This window comes from Thunnus albacares, chromosome 23, assembly GCF_914725855.1.
Source record: "Thunnus albacares chromosome 23, fThuAlb1.1, whole genome shotgun sequence".
Classification (NCBI taxonomy): Eukaryota; Metazoa; Chordata; class Actinopteri; order Scombriformes; family Scombridae; genus Thunnus; species Thunnus albacares.
The window spans coordinates 8,899,327-8,917,439 of NC_058128.1; the positions used below are offsets into that span (position 1 = coordinate 8,899,327).

The 18,113-nt window shown below is 37.3% G+C and overlaps 2 protein-coding genes across 4 annotated transcripts; one reads left to right on the forward strand and one right to left on the reverse strand.

Annotated features, from left to right (window-relative positions):
- The first annotated feature begins 1,114 nt into the window (after positions 1–1,114).
- Positions 1,115–11,213, forward strand: orc5 (origin recognition complex, subunit 5). 3 transcript variants are annotated; one of them, XM_044343920.1, is made up of 15 exons: positions 1,115–1,275; positions 1,405–1,582; positions 3,321–3,413; positions 4,299–4,484; positions 4,873–4,947; positions 6,062–6,173; positions 6,529–6,659; positions 6,771–6,819; positions 7,878–7,968; positions 8,081–8,136; positions 8,398–8,510; positions 9,356–9,403; positions 9,501–9,611; positions 10,655–10,767; positions 10,908–11,213. In XM_044343920.1, exons 2-15 carry the CDS (start codon positions 1,469–1,471, stop codon positions 10,951–10,953), a joined length of 1,338 nt encoding a protein of 445 aa, XP_044199855.1. In that variant the 5' UTR covers positions 1,115–1,275; positions 1,405–1,468; the 3' UTR covers positions 10,954–11,213. The 3 variants fall into 3 exon arrangements, with proteins under 3 accessions (XP_044199855.1, XP_044199857.1, XP_044199856.1); XM_044343922.1 differs by having other exon boundaries at positions 1,430–1,582; XM_044343921.1 differs by having other exon boundaries at positions 1,115–1,582.
- Positions 11,214–12,166: 953 nt separating this feature from the next.
- Positions 12,167–17,371, reverse strand: guca1a (guanylate cyclase activator 1A). Its single transcript, XM_044343923.1, has 4 exons — positions 15,699–17,371; positions 13,645–13,794; positions 13,460–13,553; positions 12,167–13,237 (listed from the first exon to the last, which is right to left on the reverse strand). Exons 1-4 carry the CDS (start codon positions 15,894–15,896, stop codon positions 13,110–13,112), a joined length of 570 nt encoding a protein of 189 aa, XP_044199858.1. The 5' UTR covers positions 15,897–17,371; the 3' UTR covers positions 12,167–13,109.
- Between the last annotated feature and the right edge of the window lie 742 nt (positions 17,372–18,113).

Below are 18,113 nucleotides of genomic sequence, written 5' to 3' on the forward strand. Positions count from 1 at the left end.
CTACGATGCATTATTATTGATTAAACTATCCAGCATTATATAAGAATTAAAAGCTCCACCTTACCTCTCTTTCACTCTTCACTTTTTAATGAAAATTTGAATGCAGGACTTAAACAGTATTTTTACTGTACAATATTAATAGTTTTACTTTAGAAAAAAGTTTGGAGTGCTTCTTCTACCACTGCCAACACAAACATTCCCAGTTAGAGAAAGGGTGAAAATAAAGCAAGACAGCATTTGCCTGCACGGGGCCCCAAAATCACTAAATCCACCCCTGCTTATTATAACAGTAACACTTGTGAATTCTTAAACAGACACAATGATATCACAGTAAAACAACAACAGTGGATCTAATAGCCTTCAAATTAATGCTCATATAATCTCCTTCTGGTCACTGTACCAGTGGAGGAATGCACATGAATTAATAATGCACATAAATGCACCTCTTATTGACTATAATAATAATAATACGATGAACATACAGCGTATAGTATTAGTTAAATGGACGTGATGATGTATGTTGCCATTGAATTCATTATAAAATTATATTAATATTCTCATATTTTCATGCAATAGGCCTAACCTGCAAAAATATAAGCTATGTTCTAATGTGAGAGCTATAGTACTAATAATAGCAATAATATAATGGAAAAGTAACTTTGTATCAATTCTAAAGGGTCCTATAGGCTAACTATAAATAATAATTTATGTTATAGGCTGACAGTTGTTAGTTTTGCTCGTTAAGACAATTGGCAAAAATAATCTCACCACAAGGTCCATTCATCATCTTTTATGGATGCTCTGGAGCTTTTGATCACATCACACGTTCTTCCTCTGTAGATTTAGCCATTGAGTTTAATGGATAATAGGCTAGTGGCTACTATTTTAATATGTAAACACAAATGGAAAACAATTATGTAAAAGCATCTAGTGTTTTAGCAGCATTTGGCATCATAGAGGGCAAGATTCAAACGACATCTAATAGAAAACATGATAATATTTTACTTTTAATTCATAATTTCCATTTATTTCACAAATACGAGATTTTAGAGCCCAAAACTCCATTACCCATGATTCTATGTGTGAGCTGTGATTGGCTGGTAACCCAAACGGTAAAGTGACGTAATCTGCAGGCGCGCGAAACTCCTCTGAGTGCTCTCGGCTGTGTATGTCTGTTTCCGACCTTTTAACGGGCTTTTTTTTGCTGTATTTTAAGTTTGTTACACATTTTACTGTCAGTTATCGATATTTATACACCGCTCTGTCGCATTAATGGTATGTAGTTTCTTACAATATTCCTCGTTTTGCTCGCATTTTGACTGAATACCGGAGGTGGTCGTCTCCAGCTCCGTTAACGTGCCGTACTTTTTAACTGAAAGCTAAGCTAACGTTGCTTGTTTTTAGCCGCACGATAGTCGCCTCACCACAGTAAATACTTGGTGGTTTGGTCGGTAACACGAAGAGCAGGATGGCAGCGCCGCTGCAGCATCCAGGATATGAGGAGGAGAAGCTGCAGAGGGTCGCAGACCAGCTGCCGTGCAGGGACGTCCAGGCGGGGACACTGCTGTCTCTGATGGGACAGGTAACGATGTCATCTCCGAAAACAGTAATATGACTTTATTTTAGGCGTCCAGAAGGTTAAAAAATACTTAATACTTCTGTCTTGTACTTCTCTATGTGAGTTTGACCAATAGACTTTACAAGAAAGTAGTATTTAAAAGCAAGTTTTCTTTGTTTCAGTGCACTTTGTGAACAGAAATTGTCTTTTTAATAATTGTCATATGATATTAGAGCTGCAATGATTAGTCGATTAATCGATTAGTTAATTGACAGAAAATAAGTTTGCTGCTTTTGTCTGTAAGGCTGCAATTAACTATTACTTTATTTACTATTTATTTTTTTTATTTTGTTTTATTTACTATATGATTATTTTCATTATGAATATGTTAGTTTTTATATTTTTACACATACAGTAAAACATACAAAGTAAAACAAACAGGGAAAACAAAGCATAAAAAACAAAAAAAGAAAGATTCTCAATATATAGTTCATTAGTTCAGTGTACTGTCATAAATAAACTTCTCTTCTTAGTCAGTTAATCAGAAAGTACACAGATTTTCATTATCCATTAATGTGTTGATTGTTTTCTCAATTAATCAATTAGTTGTTTGGTCTAAAAATGTCAGAAAATGATGAAAACTGATGATCACTGTTTCCCAAAGACCAAGATGAAGCCCTAAGATGTCTTGTTCCGTCCTGTTTTGACAGACAGTCCACAACCCAAAGATATTCAGTTTACTATCATAGAAGACAAACAGAAAATGTTCACATGTAAGAAGCTGGAACCAGAGAATTTTGGCATTTTGTTCTTAAAAATGACTCAAAGCGATCAATCGATTACCAGAATAGTTGTGGATTAATTATCTGTTGATCGACTAATTGTGCAGCTCTACTTTTCTGTTATACACGTTGGTAAATTGAATATCTTTGGATTTCAAACTGTTGATCAGACAAAACAGGACATTTGAAGATGTCACTTTGGACTCTAAGAAACTATTACAGGTGTTTTTCACTATCTGACATTTTACAGACGAACAATTAATCGAGAAAATAATCAGCAGATTAATTGATAATGAAAATAACCATTAGTTGCAGACCTAAATGATATATAACTATTTTCACGACGCTAACATACCTAAAAAGATGGACATTTATGATAATCTACAGATTATTTTGTCAGTTGATTGATAGTCTAGAAAGTTCACAATTCACAATTTCTCACACAGGTGACGTCTTCAGTCTAAAACACAAAGATGTTCACTTTACAATGATTTGAAACAGTCCTCACATTGAAGTTGGTGTTAGTGAGGGGCATTTTTGCTTGAAAAATTACAATTGTAATGAATCATTGGTTATTAAAATGGTTGCCAATTATTTTTCTGTAATTGTTTCCGGTCTGTAGTTTTCTCAAACAATTATTTCAGCTTATTGAAATGTATTTTTTGTGCTCAACATTATTTGTCAAGTGATTACCCAAAATACTTATTGCATCGCTCCTTCAATCAATTAGAGAAGCTGACTGCTCATTATAAAGCATCAGAATAATAATCATGAACAGGCTTTGGTCTGTCAAGCACTAAAATCATTCTGCATGACTGCATTTAACCAAGGAGCAGTCAAGGAAGGCATTACAATTAATTACTGGCAAAAACTCTGAATTAATTTGATTTTGGGAGAACTTGTTTATGTTGATTGTCGTCGATCATGATGAAATGTTACTCTAAAGTTGAGTTTAAGAGTCCTGATGTTTATTCCTACAGCCACAACAATACAGCTACCCTTCAATCTTCATCTACGGTCATCGAGCCTCTGGGAAGAGTCACGTGATGAACGTTTTACTGAAGGAACTGGAGGTAAGAGAGAAACACCTGCTGTCAGATTTCCAGGGCATTTTGAAATGAATTTTGTGTGTACAAAGCTTGGGGTCCAGGATTTGTCGGTAAAATTAGTAATAATTTCACTTCCTGCTCTCTTAAACTCCTTCCTGCTCTGTTGACAAGAGTGTGTTAAGGGACAAACTAACAATTAAAGTATGACTCACACTGACTACTTTAAGCTTATATAAACTGCAAACTTCAGTCATACAAAGCTTTCTTTATCAAAGCGCTGAGTCCTTGGAAATATAACATTTTATCGAGTACAAAAGAAGTTCAGGAAGGCAACTGTTACTCCTTTAATAGATGTTATTGTGTCAATCTTTCTTCTCTTAGCACACAAAGCGCTGTTTGCGTACTTTCAATGAAATACTTTTATATTCCTCTTCCTGATGTAATATTTATGGACATGACCATGAAGTATATGATATAGAAAAACTGCATTTTTTAAAATGGATACTGTGGCATTTATATCCGCAGAGTTCCTCTCGATCTTTACGAAAAAGCTTAAGTCCAGCTCTTTCACAAACACCTCCACACCTGATGAACTTATTAAATTAAAAAAAAAAAAAAGTATACTATCTGCTTCTGTGCACTGCCTGTTGGCACCTACATCCTATTGGACCTGAACTTAGCTTTATGACACTTACTCGCGTTGTTCTCTCCTGACTAGATCCTTGCTTGTTGTTGTATTAACTCTCATATGTATGTTGCTTTGGATAAAAGTGTCTACCAAACGAAGATTGTACATGAGACCACATCACAGCCTGAGATTTCAATTCTTGTAATGTTCATGTGTCCAGAAACAGAGGAAAGACAATGTGAAGATGTGTGTATTAACGCTTCCTCTCTCCCTCTCTGCAGCTGCCTCACGCCACAGTCAGCTGTGTCGAATGTGTTTCCGTCGCGCTGCTATTTGAACAAGTGCTACTGTCCTTCTTTGGCTGCGATGCTGCCTCCCAGCTCCCCCGCAGTCCCTCCCTGTCTGACTTTGTACGCATCTACAGACATCAGTGCTCCCAGTCTCCTGCCAAGCAGACGCGATACATTGTGAGTGCCGTGCACTTTACGCTCAGCTTCAGATTCCTCCTCACTTGGCTTGCCAAAATACCATAATCCACGGCGTGTCAAATTACGTATTCTTCGGATATGTCACTTAAATGTTTGTATGATAATGTGATTAGTAGTGATAACATATGCAAATAGATGCTAAACAAAGCTCCAGATGCATTAGCCTGGAGGAAATAAGTGTGATTTTCAGCCAGCACGGGAAAGCGTTTAATCGGGTATTTTGGCTTGATCAGTTTTGACATTTTAAAGTGAGCTTGCTGCACAGAATGCAGTAATGTGCCGTGATAAAACAGCCATTCACAGCTTCTAGTTTACTGAGCATGGATGTTACAAAATTAGCTCAAACATACATATATATATCTTTCAGGTAATGGAAAAAGCCGAGCTTCTGAGAGACACAGATGCCAATCTGCTCCCTGCTCTCCTGCGTCTTCAGGAACTGGTGAGATTGAAGTGTTGTATGCTCTTTGTGTTATCTATCAAGTGTGTCACTTTTTAGTTGTTGGACTGTGTGGATGTTGATGAGGGCCTGGAAGAGATTCTTTTTTCTAATTAATGACCTTGAGTTGAGTGTATGGAGCTCTTTCATACTGCTGTTAAGAAGCAAGGATGGCATCAACTCACAGCACTTTAATAAAAGTAAAAAGACTTGTGTATTTATGTTAAAGCTAACTGTCTCCTGGTGGATTGTGAGTGTTAAGAGGAATGTCTTTTCAATGTGGTACTACTCCATACATATACGATGGATGACAGGATGATGAAGGATCGCTGTGCTTCTGATGTATATTATTATTATTATTATTATTATTATTGTTATTTTCTTTTCTATACAAAAGGTTAACAGGAAGGATTTACAGTCTTTGGTTTAGGGCACATTTTATTACAGCGGCAGAAAAACACCAGCAGGGTTTACAGTGTGTGTTCACCTCCATCTGTCAATTTTGTATGAACATAAAAAGTCTTTCTGATTTGATCAGAATCAAACTTTGCTGTAAATATATACATTACAAAAAAGGCTACATTTCTAAAACACAACTCTTTTGTAATCTGTTAGGACATTTTACTAAAACATATTTTCCTTAAATTACTCTATAATGAGCAATAAAACATAAAATGGATGTTTTTAGTGGGTTTAGTCTCACCTAAATCACATAATAAACAGAGTTTCCTCATCAGGGGGACCATTAAACCTGTTTCTATGGCTAATGATAGAGTATCTGAACTAACAGTGTGCAGAGAGATCTAGGACTTCAACTAATGATCATTTTTTATTATCGATTAATCTGCGGATTACTTTCTCAGTTTATTGTATGGTCTATAAAATGTCCATCACAGTCTCCTAAGGAACAATGTGATGTCATCAAATTGCCTGTTTTGTAAAACCAACTAAATAAAACACTTGTAACATTTGATATAAGTATACAAAACACAAAGCAATGTCTGTAGCCATGGAGACATACTCTCACTGACTTATAAACACAAGGATCGGGTGCGCTTATTGGACAAAATAACTATTATATGACATAAATTTAACTACGTACATCTGTCCTTATCAGGTTGAGGACAACGTCACCGTCATCTTGCTCAGTGAAATCGTTTGGGACAAGTTCAGACCCAACACCGGCTGTTTCGAGCCCCTTCTGCTCCATTTCCCTGACTACAGTAAAGGTATCATAGTTCACACACACACACACACACACACACACACACACACACACACACACACACACACACTACATCAGCCAGTGTCATGAATATCTATCACCATGCTGCATGACGATGACGCACACTTGGCGGATGAGGTGTTAGATGTGAGATTTGTACCTGTGATTTTGTTCTTACACTTCAAGCAGCCACTGTGGAGGAATATTTCACTACGAAACACCGCTGTATAAATTCTGCACTTAGAAAGAGTGATGTTCTTGTGATAATCTCCTGTCTGGTTTCGAGTATTATTTAAAATATCTGTTTTTTTAACGCGCGCCTGAGCAAAGTAACTGTGTGTTTCTGTGTGTATTTGTAGCTGAGCTGCAGCAGATCTTGTCCCAGGACAGACATCCTTCATATTCGGCTGAGTTCTACTCCTCCTACATCAACATCCTGCTGGGAGTCTTTTACTCCGTCTGCCGAGACCTCAGAGAGCTGCGCCACCTGGTCAGACACACACACACACACACACACGCATATAAGTCAGTGAAGATTTATCATTGCTTTGATTTTCTTTCAGTGTAGTGCCATTGATTTCTCTTTTCTCTTTCCATCTAGGCTGCCCTTAATTTTTCCAAGTTCTGCGAGCCTTTGGCAGAAGGAAAAGGTAATTCATTAAAAAGAAGTGTATTCATTGGACTGCCGATCGATATTAAAAAACATCACATTTTACCTTTTGTTTTCACTCAAACATGGATTTTTTTAATCAAGTTGAGATGCACTTCAGTTATTTGTATTTTTCTTTGTTTCTTTCGTTAAAGTTGCATTCATTGATTGTTTTTGGCCACTTGGGGGCAGCAGAACAAACTGAAAACACAACATCTGACATAATATTAACTTTTAAAGGATTTGGCTGTATTTTAAATTATTTTCTAAATCTTATGTACAGAGCCAAACCAACAATGAACTCATCCTACTTACAAGTATTGTGTGTTTATACAAAGCTCATATATGTTATCCCTTTGTGTCGTAGAACTTCGTTATTAACCAAAAACTATTAAAAACACATCAATGAGCCGCACCGCTGCACTGGGTGACATGTTCCTTCGACTTGCTGAAAACAGCTGCCTGCTGTGTGGAGTTTGTGGGCTGGAAAACCAAAACAATGAGCTAAAAGAGGCTAAAATGCACAGTGGAGCTGAGTTCAGTGACTCAACTAAGGATTATTTTTATTATTGATTAATCTCACAATTTTTTTCTCAATTTATCGAGTAGTCATTTGGTCCATAAAATGGCAAAAAGTCAATCAACAACGTCCGCAAATGTCTTGTTTTGTGCCGACCAACAATAAAACCTGAAGATACTCAGTTTACTATCATAGAGGACTAAAGAAACCAGAAATATTCACATGTGAGAAAGTGGAACCAAAGAATTTAGGCATTTCTTCTTAAAAAATGACTCAAAACAATTAATTGATTATCAAAATAGTTGCCGATTAATTTTGCAGACTAATCGATGCAGCTCTATTCATCAATATAAGTGACACCTTCACAATACACACAACCATTTGATTTGTTGTTAAAATAAAAGTAATGATTCGTGAAGCTGATTCTTTTATTTTTCTTTGCTGTCCTGTTACTTATATTTCAAATATAAGCAAACTTAGAGTCATAACGTGCTTCACTGTGGCTGTTTGAATAATGTTGCTTTATTTTATATCTTTAGTGAAAGAGAGCGACACACACAAGCTGTGGAGAAACATCGAGCCTCATTTGAAAAAAGCCATGCAAACCGTGTACCTTCGAGAGGTTTCCAGGTCTGTGTTCTTCGCATGAGTGTGTTCATTAAATCAAATCATGTCACTTTGCATCTGTGAGCTGTGGTTTCTTCTCGTCATTGTGTGTGTGCTTTTCTCTCTTCTTCTTCAGCCTTCAGTGGGAGGAGATGCAGCAAATGGAAGAGAAGGAAACCAGAACTGTGAGAGGTACCGACACATACTGAGCGCGAGTGCAGAGAGATGTTAAACTGTAAAAACATTGATTGGGTGCAGTGACACTGTGGATTCACGCTGATATAGTTGTTAATTTTTTCTGTGAAGTATCAATGCATCACACCCAAAAAAAAGTAAATCACACTACATCACAACACGGATTAATGATGTACTCAGTAGAAATGAGAGGATCTAAGGGTGCATTTTTCTCTTTAGTTTATCTTACTCATTGCATTTATTTCTTTTTTTTTTAAGGTTTATCTGCTCACACTCACGTTGAACTGCCTTATTACTCCAAGTTTCTGTTGATTGCTGCCTACCTGGCGTCCTACAACCCCGCCCGCACAGATAAACGCTTCTTCCTCAAGGTAGGTGTCTTTTCTATATGGGACAGTATAGAGGTGACACGAGACAAGGGGGCAGATGAGGGGATGACAACAAAGATACCTGAAACATACATGAACCAGGGATGTTGCAGTTGTGTCGTTGTCTGAGGGCGTTTTCAAACCTGCGTTCAGTTGAATTGGACTCTGGTTCATTTCCCTCTTGGTACGATTTGTTTGGGCAGATCTGAAACATTTGAATCAAGGTCCGACCTTGACTAGGGTAATCAAGGTTGCATTTTTGATGTTTGGCATATAGGACCTTCTGTAGGACTTTCTTCCTGTGTTTATGATCTTGCTCCCGGACACATCTGACCAATGAGCGGCTTTTAGTGAGTTATTTTGGTTTGCTTTTCGCTGTGTGAAAAGAAACTGAACCAACAGGAAACACACCTATTTTACCAACTCATCCACTGATTTGGACCGGAGCAAATAAACTATAGCTTTGAAAACATCCTTAAACCTCTAGTCCGCTATTGGTTGACTAGTACTCTTGGACTTCCTAGTCAGGAATTTTGTCTTTAAAGATTTTACATCTGTGAATCTCCTGTTGAAATTATGCTTCTGTGTTTTTATTCATAATCCGACAAAATGTAAACACGTCTCACAACTCATCTTCAGTAATCTACATCTTACATTTGATGGACTTTCTTTGAAGCTCACACTGGTTTGAACCTCAGTGTGTGTGTGTTTTGCATCGTAGTTGAGGTTTAAGGACAGAGGGTGTTGTATGTTGTACGGATTATAAAGCCTGTTGACTCAAAGTTGTGATTCCAGCATAACTAATTTGTGAATTGATGCATTTGATGTCTCTCTTCTCCTCCCAACAGCATCATGGTAAAATAAGAAAAACAAACTTCTTAAAGAAAAATGAAAAGGTGATTATCTTACACACAACACTTGTTTTGATCTTAATTAGTTTTAATCACAACTTTTTTTCCAGATATAACTTAAAATGATGTTAATATTTTATAGACAAGTAACCACCTTCTGGGGCCCAAACCGTTTCCTCTGGACCGACTGCTCGCCATTTTCTACAGCGTGGTGGACAGCAGAGTCGCCCCGACCGCCAGCATCTTCTCTCAGGTCAGAGTCCAGCAAAATATTTTACAAAATATTCTGAATACGCTGAGCAGATACAGTTAAAATGACCTGTACATTAACGAAATAAAAAAGAAGACGCTGATGATCCTGTGACTCACTTTTTTGTAACTGTTTCACATTTTTTTTACCTTTGTTCATGTAATAAATTAATATTTTTTTCTATCTATTCTTCTAGGTTTTTTTGGTCATATTTTCCTTAAATGTGGACTGTTGTATGATTTATGGGACTGTTTATCTTTATCTGACTTCACACATCTGACACTTCTTGAAAAGCCTTGATTAAAAAACATAATCTTTTTGACATTTGCTTGTTTTAACGGTTAAAAATCACCTCTGGCTGAGGTGTTTATTTGTTGATGGTGGTGATAGTGTGTGACGTCCTTGAATAGCAGAATAAAGGACAAATAAAGATGCATCTGTTTGTCACCAGAACACTAAAATGATACATCTGAAACAACTAGCAGTTAGTTTAATTAACCTCCTTAATTCTCTGTATACATTCCTCTTATTGCTTGTTGAGCATCACCAGTTTTGTTGCTGTTCTGCTAAGTTAAACAAAGCTGTAGCGGCTTAATTTTGCATTTCATTTAGTCCTGCAGCGGTTGTAACCTTTCTGCATGATTGTGACTCCTAAAGTTAATCAGATAAGCAAATGAAAGAGAACGTAAACTATGATATTCAGAGGATTTTAAATGCCCATTTTTTCAATCTCAGGCTCCTAAAATTCCCATTTCTAGGTGCAAATCACACATTATTTCATGTTAAATCAACCCTAATGACCACAGTGTGTCAGATGAGAGTTTTATATCCCATATGGTCGTGAGTTTTGGGATCCGTCGCCAAATGTGTATCTATTTATGGCCCTGGGCATGAAATGGTTTTAGGAAATTAGGCTCGACCCATATCTGCGCAACTGGCTCTCATCATTTTTTTGTGCCTCTGCATCTAAGTGTGGAAAAGCTGTGTTTAAAGAAGCGGAACAGAGTCATTTCGATTTCTCTCTCTCTCTCTCTCTCCCCATTTAGATCTCCTCCCTGGTGACCTTACAGCTGTTGAGTCAGGTCAGTCATGACGACCAGCTCGACGCCCCCAAGTACAAATGTGCCGTTTCCATGGACTTCATCTGCGCTATATCCAGGTGTGTATGCGTGTGTGTGTGTTTGCATTATTACGCATGACTGAGACTGACAGAAGAATGATTCAAGGGCACTGACCTTTTTTTTTTTTTTTTTTTGAGTTTTTTCACTGAGAATGTGCTTGCTGTAATTTATCTTCCAGGACGGTGAACTTTGATATTGTGAAGTATCTGTACGACTTCCTGTAAACCTGCTGTGCACAAAGGAGAGATGACACACACACACACACGTGACAGTAAGACGAAAAAAGGGGGATTTCTCTCCACATGAGCGCACTTAAGGACAAGCATTTGGCAAAAAATGAGGATCTCCGACCGTTGTAGATAATTTTGTGCAGGAAAATTAATCCAATTATGTCGCTGCCCTCTTGTGGTTGTTGAATGAGCTTGACTGTCCATGATGAACATTTGCATTTGTGTAAAATAAATGCCATATTGGCAATTACACTGAAACATTTCTGTTTTAGTTTTGTTAAATCGGTACTACATTTGTGATGCATTGACAGGAAATATCTAAAAGAGGCTGTTATAATACAAAGAAAGCCAGAATATAATATAGTTCTTCCTCTAAATATGGTGAAATAAGAAGATGATAACGCAGCTTTGGGATGTTGTCTGATGTAAAGAGACTGTGGCACCATGCAGGTGAATCATCGTTCTTGCTCAAAGGTAGAATTTTGTTTCCCTAATGTGTTACCTTTTATTTTAGGGTCCTAAAGGCAATAGGATACTTAAACATTAATGGGGAAAAATCTTTCAGAAAATTATATGAAGTCTGCTTTCTCAGTCTGACTCCTGTTTACTAATCTTCCTTCAATGTTTGAACAGTAAAATTTTCACAGGGCTGTGTTGATGAGATAATTAAATTCAGTTTAAAACAATTCAACTGTAAATCAAAACATCGTGTATGTGAAAATAAGTATTTCTGGCCTTTTGGGGGGTCATTTGTATTTGTAGGATTATCCATGTCCATGGCAGGGGTCAGCAAATTATTAACATGTTAGAAAAGAAGAACTAAACTTTAGCTCCATAAAAATCTGTTTATCTTTGCTTTTTTCCATTTTTTTAAATCTCCTCAGGCCTCTAAAATTATTCAAAATAAACAGTTTAAGAAGGTAAAAATCCCTCTTACAGCTTACAGAGACATGTATCATGTGTTTAGGTTTTGTGAGTTGACTGTTCTGTGTCATAATTTAACAGTTTCCTCAGATGTTTTAATTAATTCATTAGATTAAGTCGTGTTACAGACTCTTTGTTCTTGTGAATCTCAGACTCATTCAAATTTGAAATGTATGTCTTCACATCTCTCGAACGATCTCTGCAGCTGATTGTATGTTGCGTAGAAGCTGCGATACCTGCAATACTGATCGAGTACATTTAATAGAGACACTACACGGCAGACTTAGATTTTCATCTTTATTGTACAAAGAAGCAAAAGCTGAAAACACACACATTCAGTCTGTAGTCTTCAACAGAAGGCACCAGTCGAGCGTAGCCAACAAACATAACAAAGGTAATCTTTATCTGTATTTATGCAGCAAATCATTCAGCCAAAGCAACACCCACACATGTACTGTGGAGATACAAGACGAGTTTGCCTGATGTACAAAATGCAAAAAAAAAAAAAAGCCAGAATTTTGCCTTTTGCATCCTCTTAAATTATTTTAAAAAAGGTTAAAAACATTAAAAAAAAGGTAAACATTTGTGAATTATGTCACACAAATCTCTTTAGAAACTTTCACACCCACCTGCTCTTTTTTATTAAAGCCACTGACTTAATTAAACTAACATGGATGTTAAGCACAGCAGAGACTCATAACTTCCTCCTGTAAACCTCACAGGGAAGAACGCGTAAAACGAGATTTGAGTAATTTGATGCAAAGGGACTCAGACAAAAAAATAAATAAATTAAAAAAATAGAAGATACAGATTTTGAAAGCACAGTTGAGTGCATGTAATTGCCACTCTATTCCACTATCTCCACTATCTCACTCGTTTATCCCTCAGGGTATGAGAGGGTAAGTGGACCGTCTGAGAGATCATCCCTCATGCCAAGGTGGCCTTGGGAGAGCTCAGCATCATTAAACAAGGACAATGACCAGTCTGCCAAGGCTGACTGAGTCATACCAACGCATTTAAAGTGCAATATGCGTCAATCTTTTAGAGACTTAAAAAAAAAAAGTCAGTGTTTGCAAGTACACTGTCATCATATTAAACTGGATTGAATCTTAATAGAAATCTCCGTCTATAAATGTTTGTTGTTTTTTTTTTACCAGAGGAGATGCACTGCAAGTTCTCGGGTTAAAAATTATGAATGAGAATGAGGTAGTGGGAGTGGACGGATCCTAAACGCTGTGCCTCCTGCTGTGGATCATGGCCACAATGTGGGTGAGGTCCAGACTTTTCATCATCACCTCCATGAATTCGTCGTCACTGCGAGCACCGGCCACAAACTCCTCCAGGGAGAGCTCACCTGTAAGATAGTATTTACAGACACTGTGGTTTTTTTGGGTTTTTTTTTTTTTTTTTTGCACAAATGAGATCTTACATGTGCAAAGCCATCTACAGTTTATCTTCTTTCTATTCTTTTTGTGCTTCCTGACAGCAGTGGAGCTGATAAATGTCTAAACACTGTCCACCCACGATAGATTCCCTCCTAAATCTTAGTCTCCGCATGGTGCCAGAACCGACTTACCATCTCCATTTATATCAATCCTGTCAAACACACGGTTAGTGAACTCCTCAGCAGTCGTTTCCTGGTTTTCATTCCCATTGATTGCGCGGATGGCCTGAAGGAACAGAATAAGATTAGTATGCCACGTCGAGGCCGGTTGGGACTGAATCGGAGATGCGGTGCGGCAGGTGCATGATAAACTGTACCTTTATGATGTTGAGAAGCTCGTGTCGGTCGATGCAGCCGTTGCCGTCCACGTCATAAAGTTTGAAATACCAGCGCAGCTTGTGCTCCATCTTACCCCGCATCACCAGGCTGAGAGCGGCCACATACTCCATGAAGTCTATGTAGCCGTCCTGCAAAAAAAAGAGGTTTTTTTTATAGTCTACTCACGCAAGAGCTCCTTGTCAAACACAGTGTCAGACATCAACAAATTATTATGCATGACCATCTACTTATTATTAAACATTCAAAGTGATAATCAGTCAGTCAGTGCCCCTCATCTCAACTCCAGAAGCCATCCGAGGGGGGAAATGAAGCGTGTCAGGATGGAGGATTATCTTCGGGAGGGGGACTGACTGTCTGTGTCTGAACACAGGCGACAATCTTAGCATCAAAGCATTGTCTCATAGATAATCTCACAGTTTAAATCATGCATAAAGATTACCACGGCCTTTTTGTGAGCTGACAGGGATACTAAATATAGACGTGCAGCTTCTCAGACAGACACATCCCGCGATGACCCCGTCTCTGGCTCCGAGACGCTCTTAATTAAACTGTGATCTGAGGGGCCAAAATGTTTTGCGAGCCTGTCGCTGGGAGGTCACCACACTGCCTGAGTGTCCCAGAGTGATGGAGATGTTTGTTTTTTTTAAGGCAGCGTGTTGAAACCCCTGAACCAACATTAGGTTTAGCCCTAACAAACTCTTCAAAAGTCATGCAGACCATCTCACTCAGGTGTTGTTACCTGTTGTAATCAATTAGTCATGTTTCAGGGAAAAAAGGCCCAAAATGAGCTGCTTCCACTGAAGATGTGACAACTGGAACTTATCAAATATATCAAAGAATTTAATATAGTTGAGTTTTAGACAGCTCACAATATCACCTTGGGCTGTGATAAGATTTTTTCACTATTTCCTGACACTCAGTAGAGTAAATGATTATTCAACAGATTAAACATCATTATTGTTTCCTCTGTGACTTAATCATAACGATATATTTCTGATAAATAAATCTGAATTTGATCATAGAGGTGAAACAATTAGTCGATTAACAGAAAATTAATCAGCAACAATTTTGATAATCAGTTAATTTACTAAGCAAAAAAGCCACAAATCTGTGATTAAAGTTTTTTCCATTGTGAGAATTTTATCTTTTTTTGAATTTAATTGTAAATAAATTATTTTGTTTTGTGCTGTTGGCAATGTGAAGACATCACTTTTTTTCACTATTTTCTATGGACTCTGTAGGTGTTTTCCTCTATTTTATAGTCTCAATGACTAATCAATCAAAAGAATAACCGATAGATGAATTGATACTGAAATAATCATTAGTCGCAGCCTTAATTGTAAATATGATTTGAAATAACTTATACATTTTTAAAAACATGTATGTAAATCTTACGACTAAACTAAAACTATAACACAGACTAAACACATACATAATATACTTTTTGTGTTCTGAGTGGATGCTTCAATTATTGTTATAGATACTAGAGTACTTTATTAATCCCAATAAATAAATAGACTAACTCAAATATAAAAATAAATAGAATTTAAAAAAAATAGAACCGAGAAATATAACCATAACTATAATATACCAAACTATTTGTACACTGTTCAGTGATATTAATAGGCTATAATACACTGTACATCAGTGCAAGTCAGGTGGATGTTGCTGGTAATAAGCTGCAGGATTGTCCATGGATGTTAGAATTAAGTTTACATTTATACATGAATAATTTATACCATGTGTATATATATATATATAACAGTATATACAGACAGTCCTGAAATAGATTATGCTTAAATTAGCACATAAACATGAGGATTAGTGAAATACTCTGACACACCTTCAAGAGAAAAGAACGACGTAAAATCACCATCACTACACTGCTTTCTTTTGAATTTTTTACTCCTGATTCTTTTTAACATGACAAAAATTTAACAATCCCACGAGAATAATAACACGCTGTCACCCTGAAAAAGCTCCGTTCTCTCATTTTGAGTGTAGCTTTGTTGTTTAAAATGCGTCGTCTTACCTTGTTCATATCAAACGTGCGGAACATCTGCTCTATGTAGGCGCTGGCTTCTGGGTCCAACCCTCGCAGCCCGAAGAACTGCTTGAACTCGTGCAGGGTGAGCTGACCCGACGGGCACTCGGTCATGAACTTCTTGTACCAGAGATGCATTTCCACTGCCTGCAGGTCGTCCACGGTGCATCCTGTTGAGTTACCCATTTCTTTTCAGACACCTGAGTGTGTGCAGATGTGTAGGTATATATTTTTTTTTTTGGAGTTGCAGCCGGTGCACGAACCTCACAGCCCACTTGGTCTACTGTGAAGCGGAGGATCTCCCTCTTCACAGTCACACAACAATGGGACTTAGGGTGAGAGCAGCAGCTGGTGGCGTCCTTTTGTAGCTGTCTGTGTTTGGGGTTGAGGCGGTCCACGCCCCCTTCGGTGTCCTCCTCGGGGCTAATCACTGGCTGTAATCCAGGCGAAACCTGCAGATGATCAGCTTAAGCACCCCATTAAAAGGGCAAGTTGTCTGTCTCTGTGCATGTTTACCCTGAGATGTGCTGACAAACAATATAGCTTTCATCCCTCACGTGTGTCTGAGCCGATACACCTCGCTCAACATGTGTATTAAAGTATGATTGATGCAGCTTTACTGCTCTTAGTGAAGACTAAGCTTATTTATACTTTATTAAAAGACATGAACACACACCGTACTCTAACTCCACTACACACTCCACTTCAATCCATATTCTTTGCACATATTATTTAACTTCTCTTGCACATTGTTCAAGACCACTTGTCAAGTTTCTGCCTTTCTGCCTTAAAAAATGTGAGTTAACTGAACTTACTGTAAGTTGAATATTTACCTTAAAGTCATCCGATGAGTCAAGCAAGTTAACCAGAGATAACAAGTTCAATAAACTTAATAACATATTATGGAAAAACTCACTTTTTCAGTGTTTGTGCACATTAATTTGTATCTCTGCTGTGCTTACTAACCCACAAACTGTGAAATGAGACAACACGGTCTGTTTTTTGTCAGATTTTCCTCCCCTTCACACATAAAGTGGCGGCACATTAGAATTATACTGCCCTCCTTATCTGTATCCCCACCCACGGCTTGACGACTACCTTGCAAAAGGTGCGCCTGTTTTTCTCGGAAGCGCCTCAATAAACTGTTCGGTCACACTGACAGAAGGTCACAGTCAGATCTGCTTTACATTTCCAGGTTGAAGAGTCAATTTTTTCATTTGGCACAAGACTGTAGTTCAGCACATCGTCAACATGCTGGTTTATCTCAGTGACTTTGTTCAATTATTAGTGTCTGGATTTGATTCTAACCTCCATCATGATTTACATTGTTTTCATCACCAGGAAAAGAAAACCATGACTTGCTGTATGTTAACATGTGTTAAAGACACAACAGCAAGTTTCCATCAAGTATGTTTCCCTCAAACCACAAAAAAAGAGTCTCAGGAGAGTTTTAACTCTCAGTGCATGCTGGGAAGTCTTCTAACACATCACATTTCTTTACAAAACTGTGTACCATCTCTTGTTGGGGAAAAGCGATGTCTATTTTATACTACTTGTTGTCTCATTATTGTATTTTTTGGGAGGGTTATCAATATTTTATATTGTTTTTGTTCTCTTTTGCAATCTTGTGATGCTTCTCACTTTACATGTCACTCTATGTGCATGTGATGAATAAAAAAATCCTTGAAATACAGTTTAAAAAAAAAGCAAACTACGTCTCTGCCACATTTTTTAGATGCAATACAGTTTAGTGTATTAAAATTCATCTGCAACAATTTGGATAGTCAGTTAAATTGTTCATGTTATTCCCTGGTTCAAGCTTCTCAGGTGTCAATATTTGCAGGTTTTATTTGTCTTCTGGGATAATTATCTGAATATCTTATAGACTGTTGGTCAGACAAAATAAGCAATTTGATGATGTTACTGCTGGCTTTGGGAAATTATCAGGGTAATTTTTATAAAACATGATAATAGGAATAAAGAAAAAGAAGAAGAAAAAATGATATATAGTAGAGGACTTTATTTGGAAACCACAGTTTCAAGATTGCCTGAACCACTAGTAACCGTAACTGAACAAATATAACAGTTTGAGTTCGTGAAAATAATATCAAAACACTGCTGAAAGCCATTTGATCGGAATGTCAATACCAGAAACAGTAATTAATGCCACATCCATATATTTAAGTGCTTTTACATGCAGCGCCGTCTCACTTCCTTCATATGAGCCTTGTAATCATATCCGAAAGCAGTAATGTATTTGTTGTTTTTAGCAGCTATAAGTGTTATTGTTATAAATGTTATCAACAGGTGCATTCTTATAATGCACAAAAAAAAAGAGACAAATAATACGGATACATACATGTGAAGTGCTTAAATGTCAGTCTAAATGTGCTAAAAATGAAA

Excerpts from the sequence above, each read along its gene's own strand:
- orc5 (XM_044343921.1), top strand. The coding sequence starts at position 1,469 with ATGGCAGCGCCGCTGCAGCATCCAGGATATGAGGAGGAGAAGCTGCAG. Across the intron at positions 3,414-4,298 it reads TTTTACTGAAGGAACTGGAG|CTGCCTCACGCCACAGTCAG; the intron begins GTAAGAGAGAAA and ends CCCTCTCTGCAG. Across the intron at positions 4,948-6,061 it reads TCCTGCGTCTTCAGGAACTG|GTTGAGGACAACGTCACCGT; the intron begins GTGAGATTGAAG and ends TGTCCTTATCAG.
- guca1a (XM_044343923.1), bottom strand. The coding sequence starts at position 15,896 with ATGGGTAACTCAACAGGATGCACCGTGGACGACCTGCAGGCAGTGGAA. Across the intron at positions 13,554-13,644 it reads AGCTTCTCAACATCATAAAG|GCCATCCGCGCAATCAATGG; the intron begins GTACAGTTTATC and ends CTGTTCCTTCAG. Across the intron at positions 13,238-13,459 it reads GATTGATATAAATGGAGATG|GTGAGCTCTCCCTGGAGGAG; the intron begins GTAAGTCGGTTC and ends ACTATCTTACAG.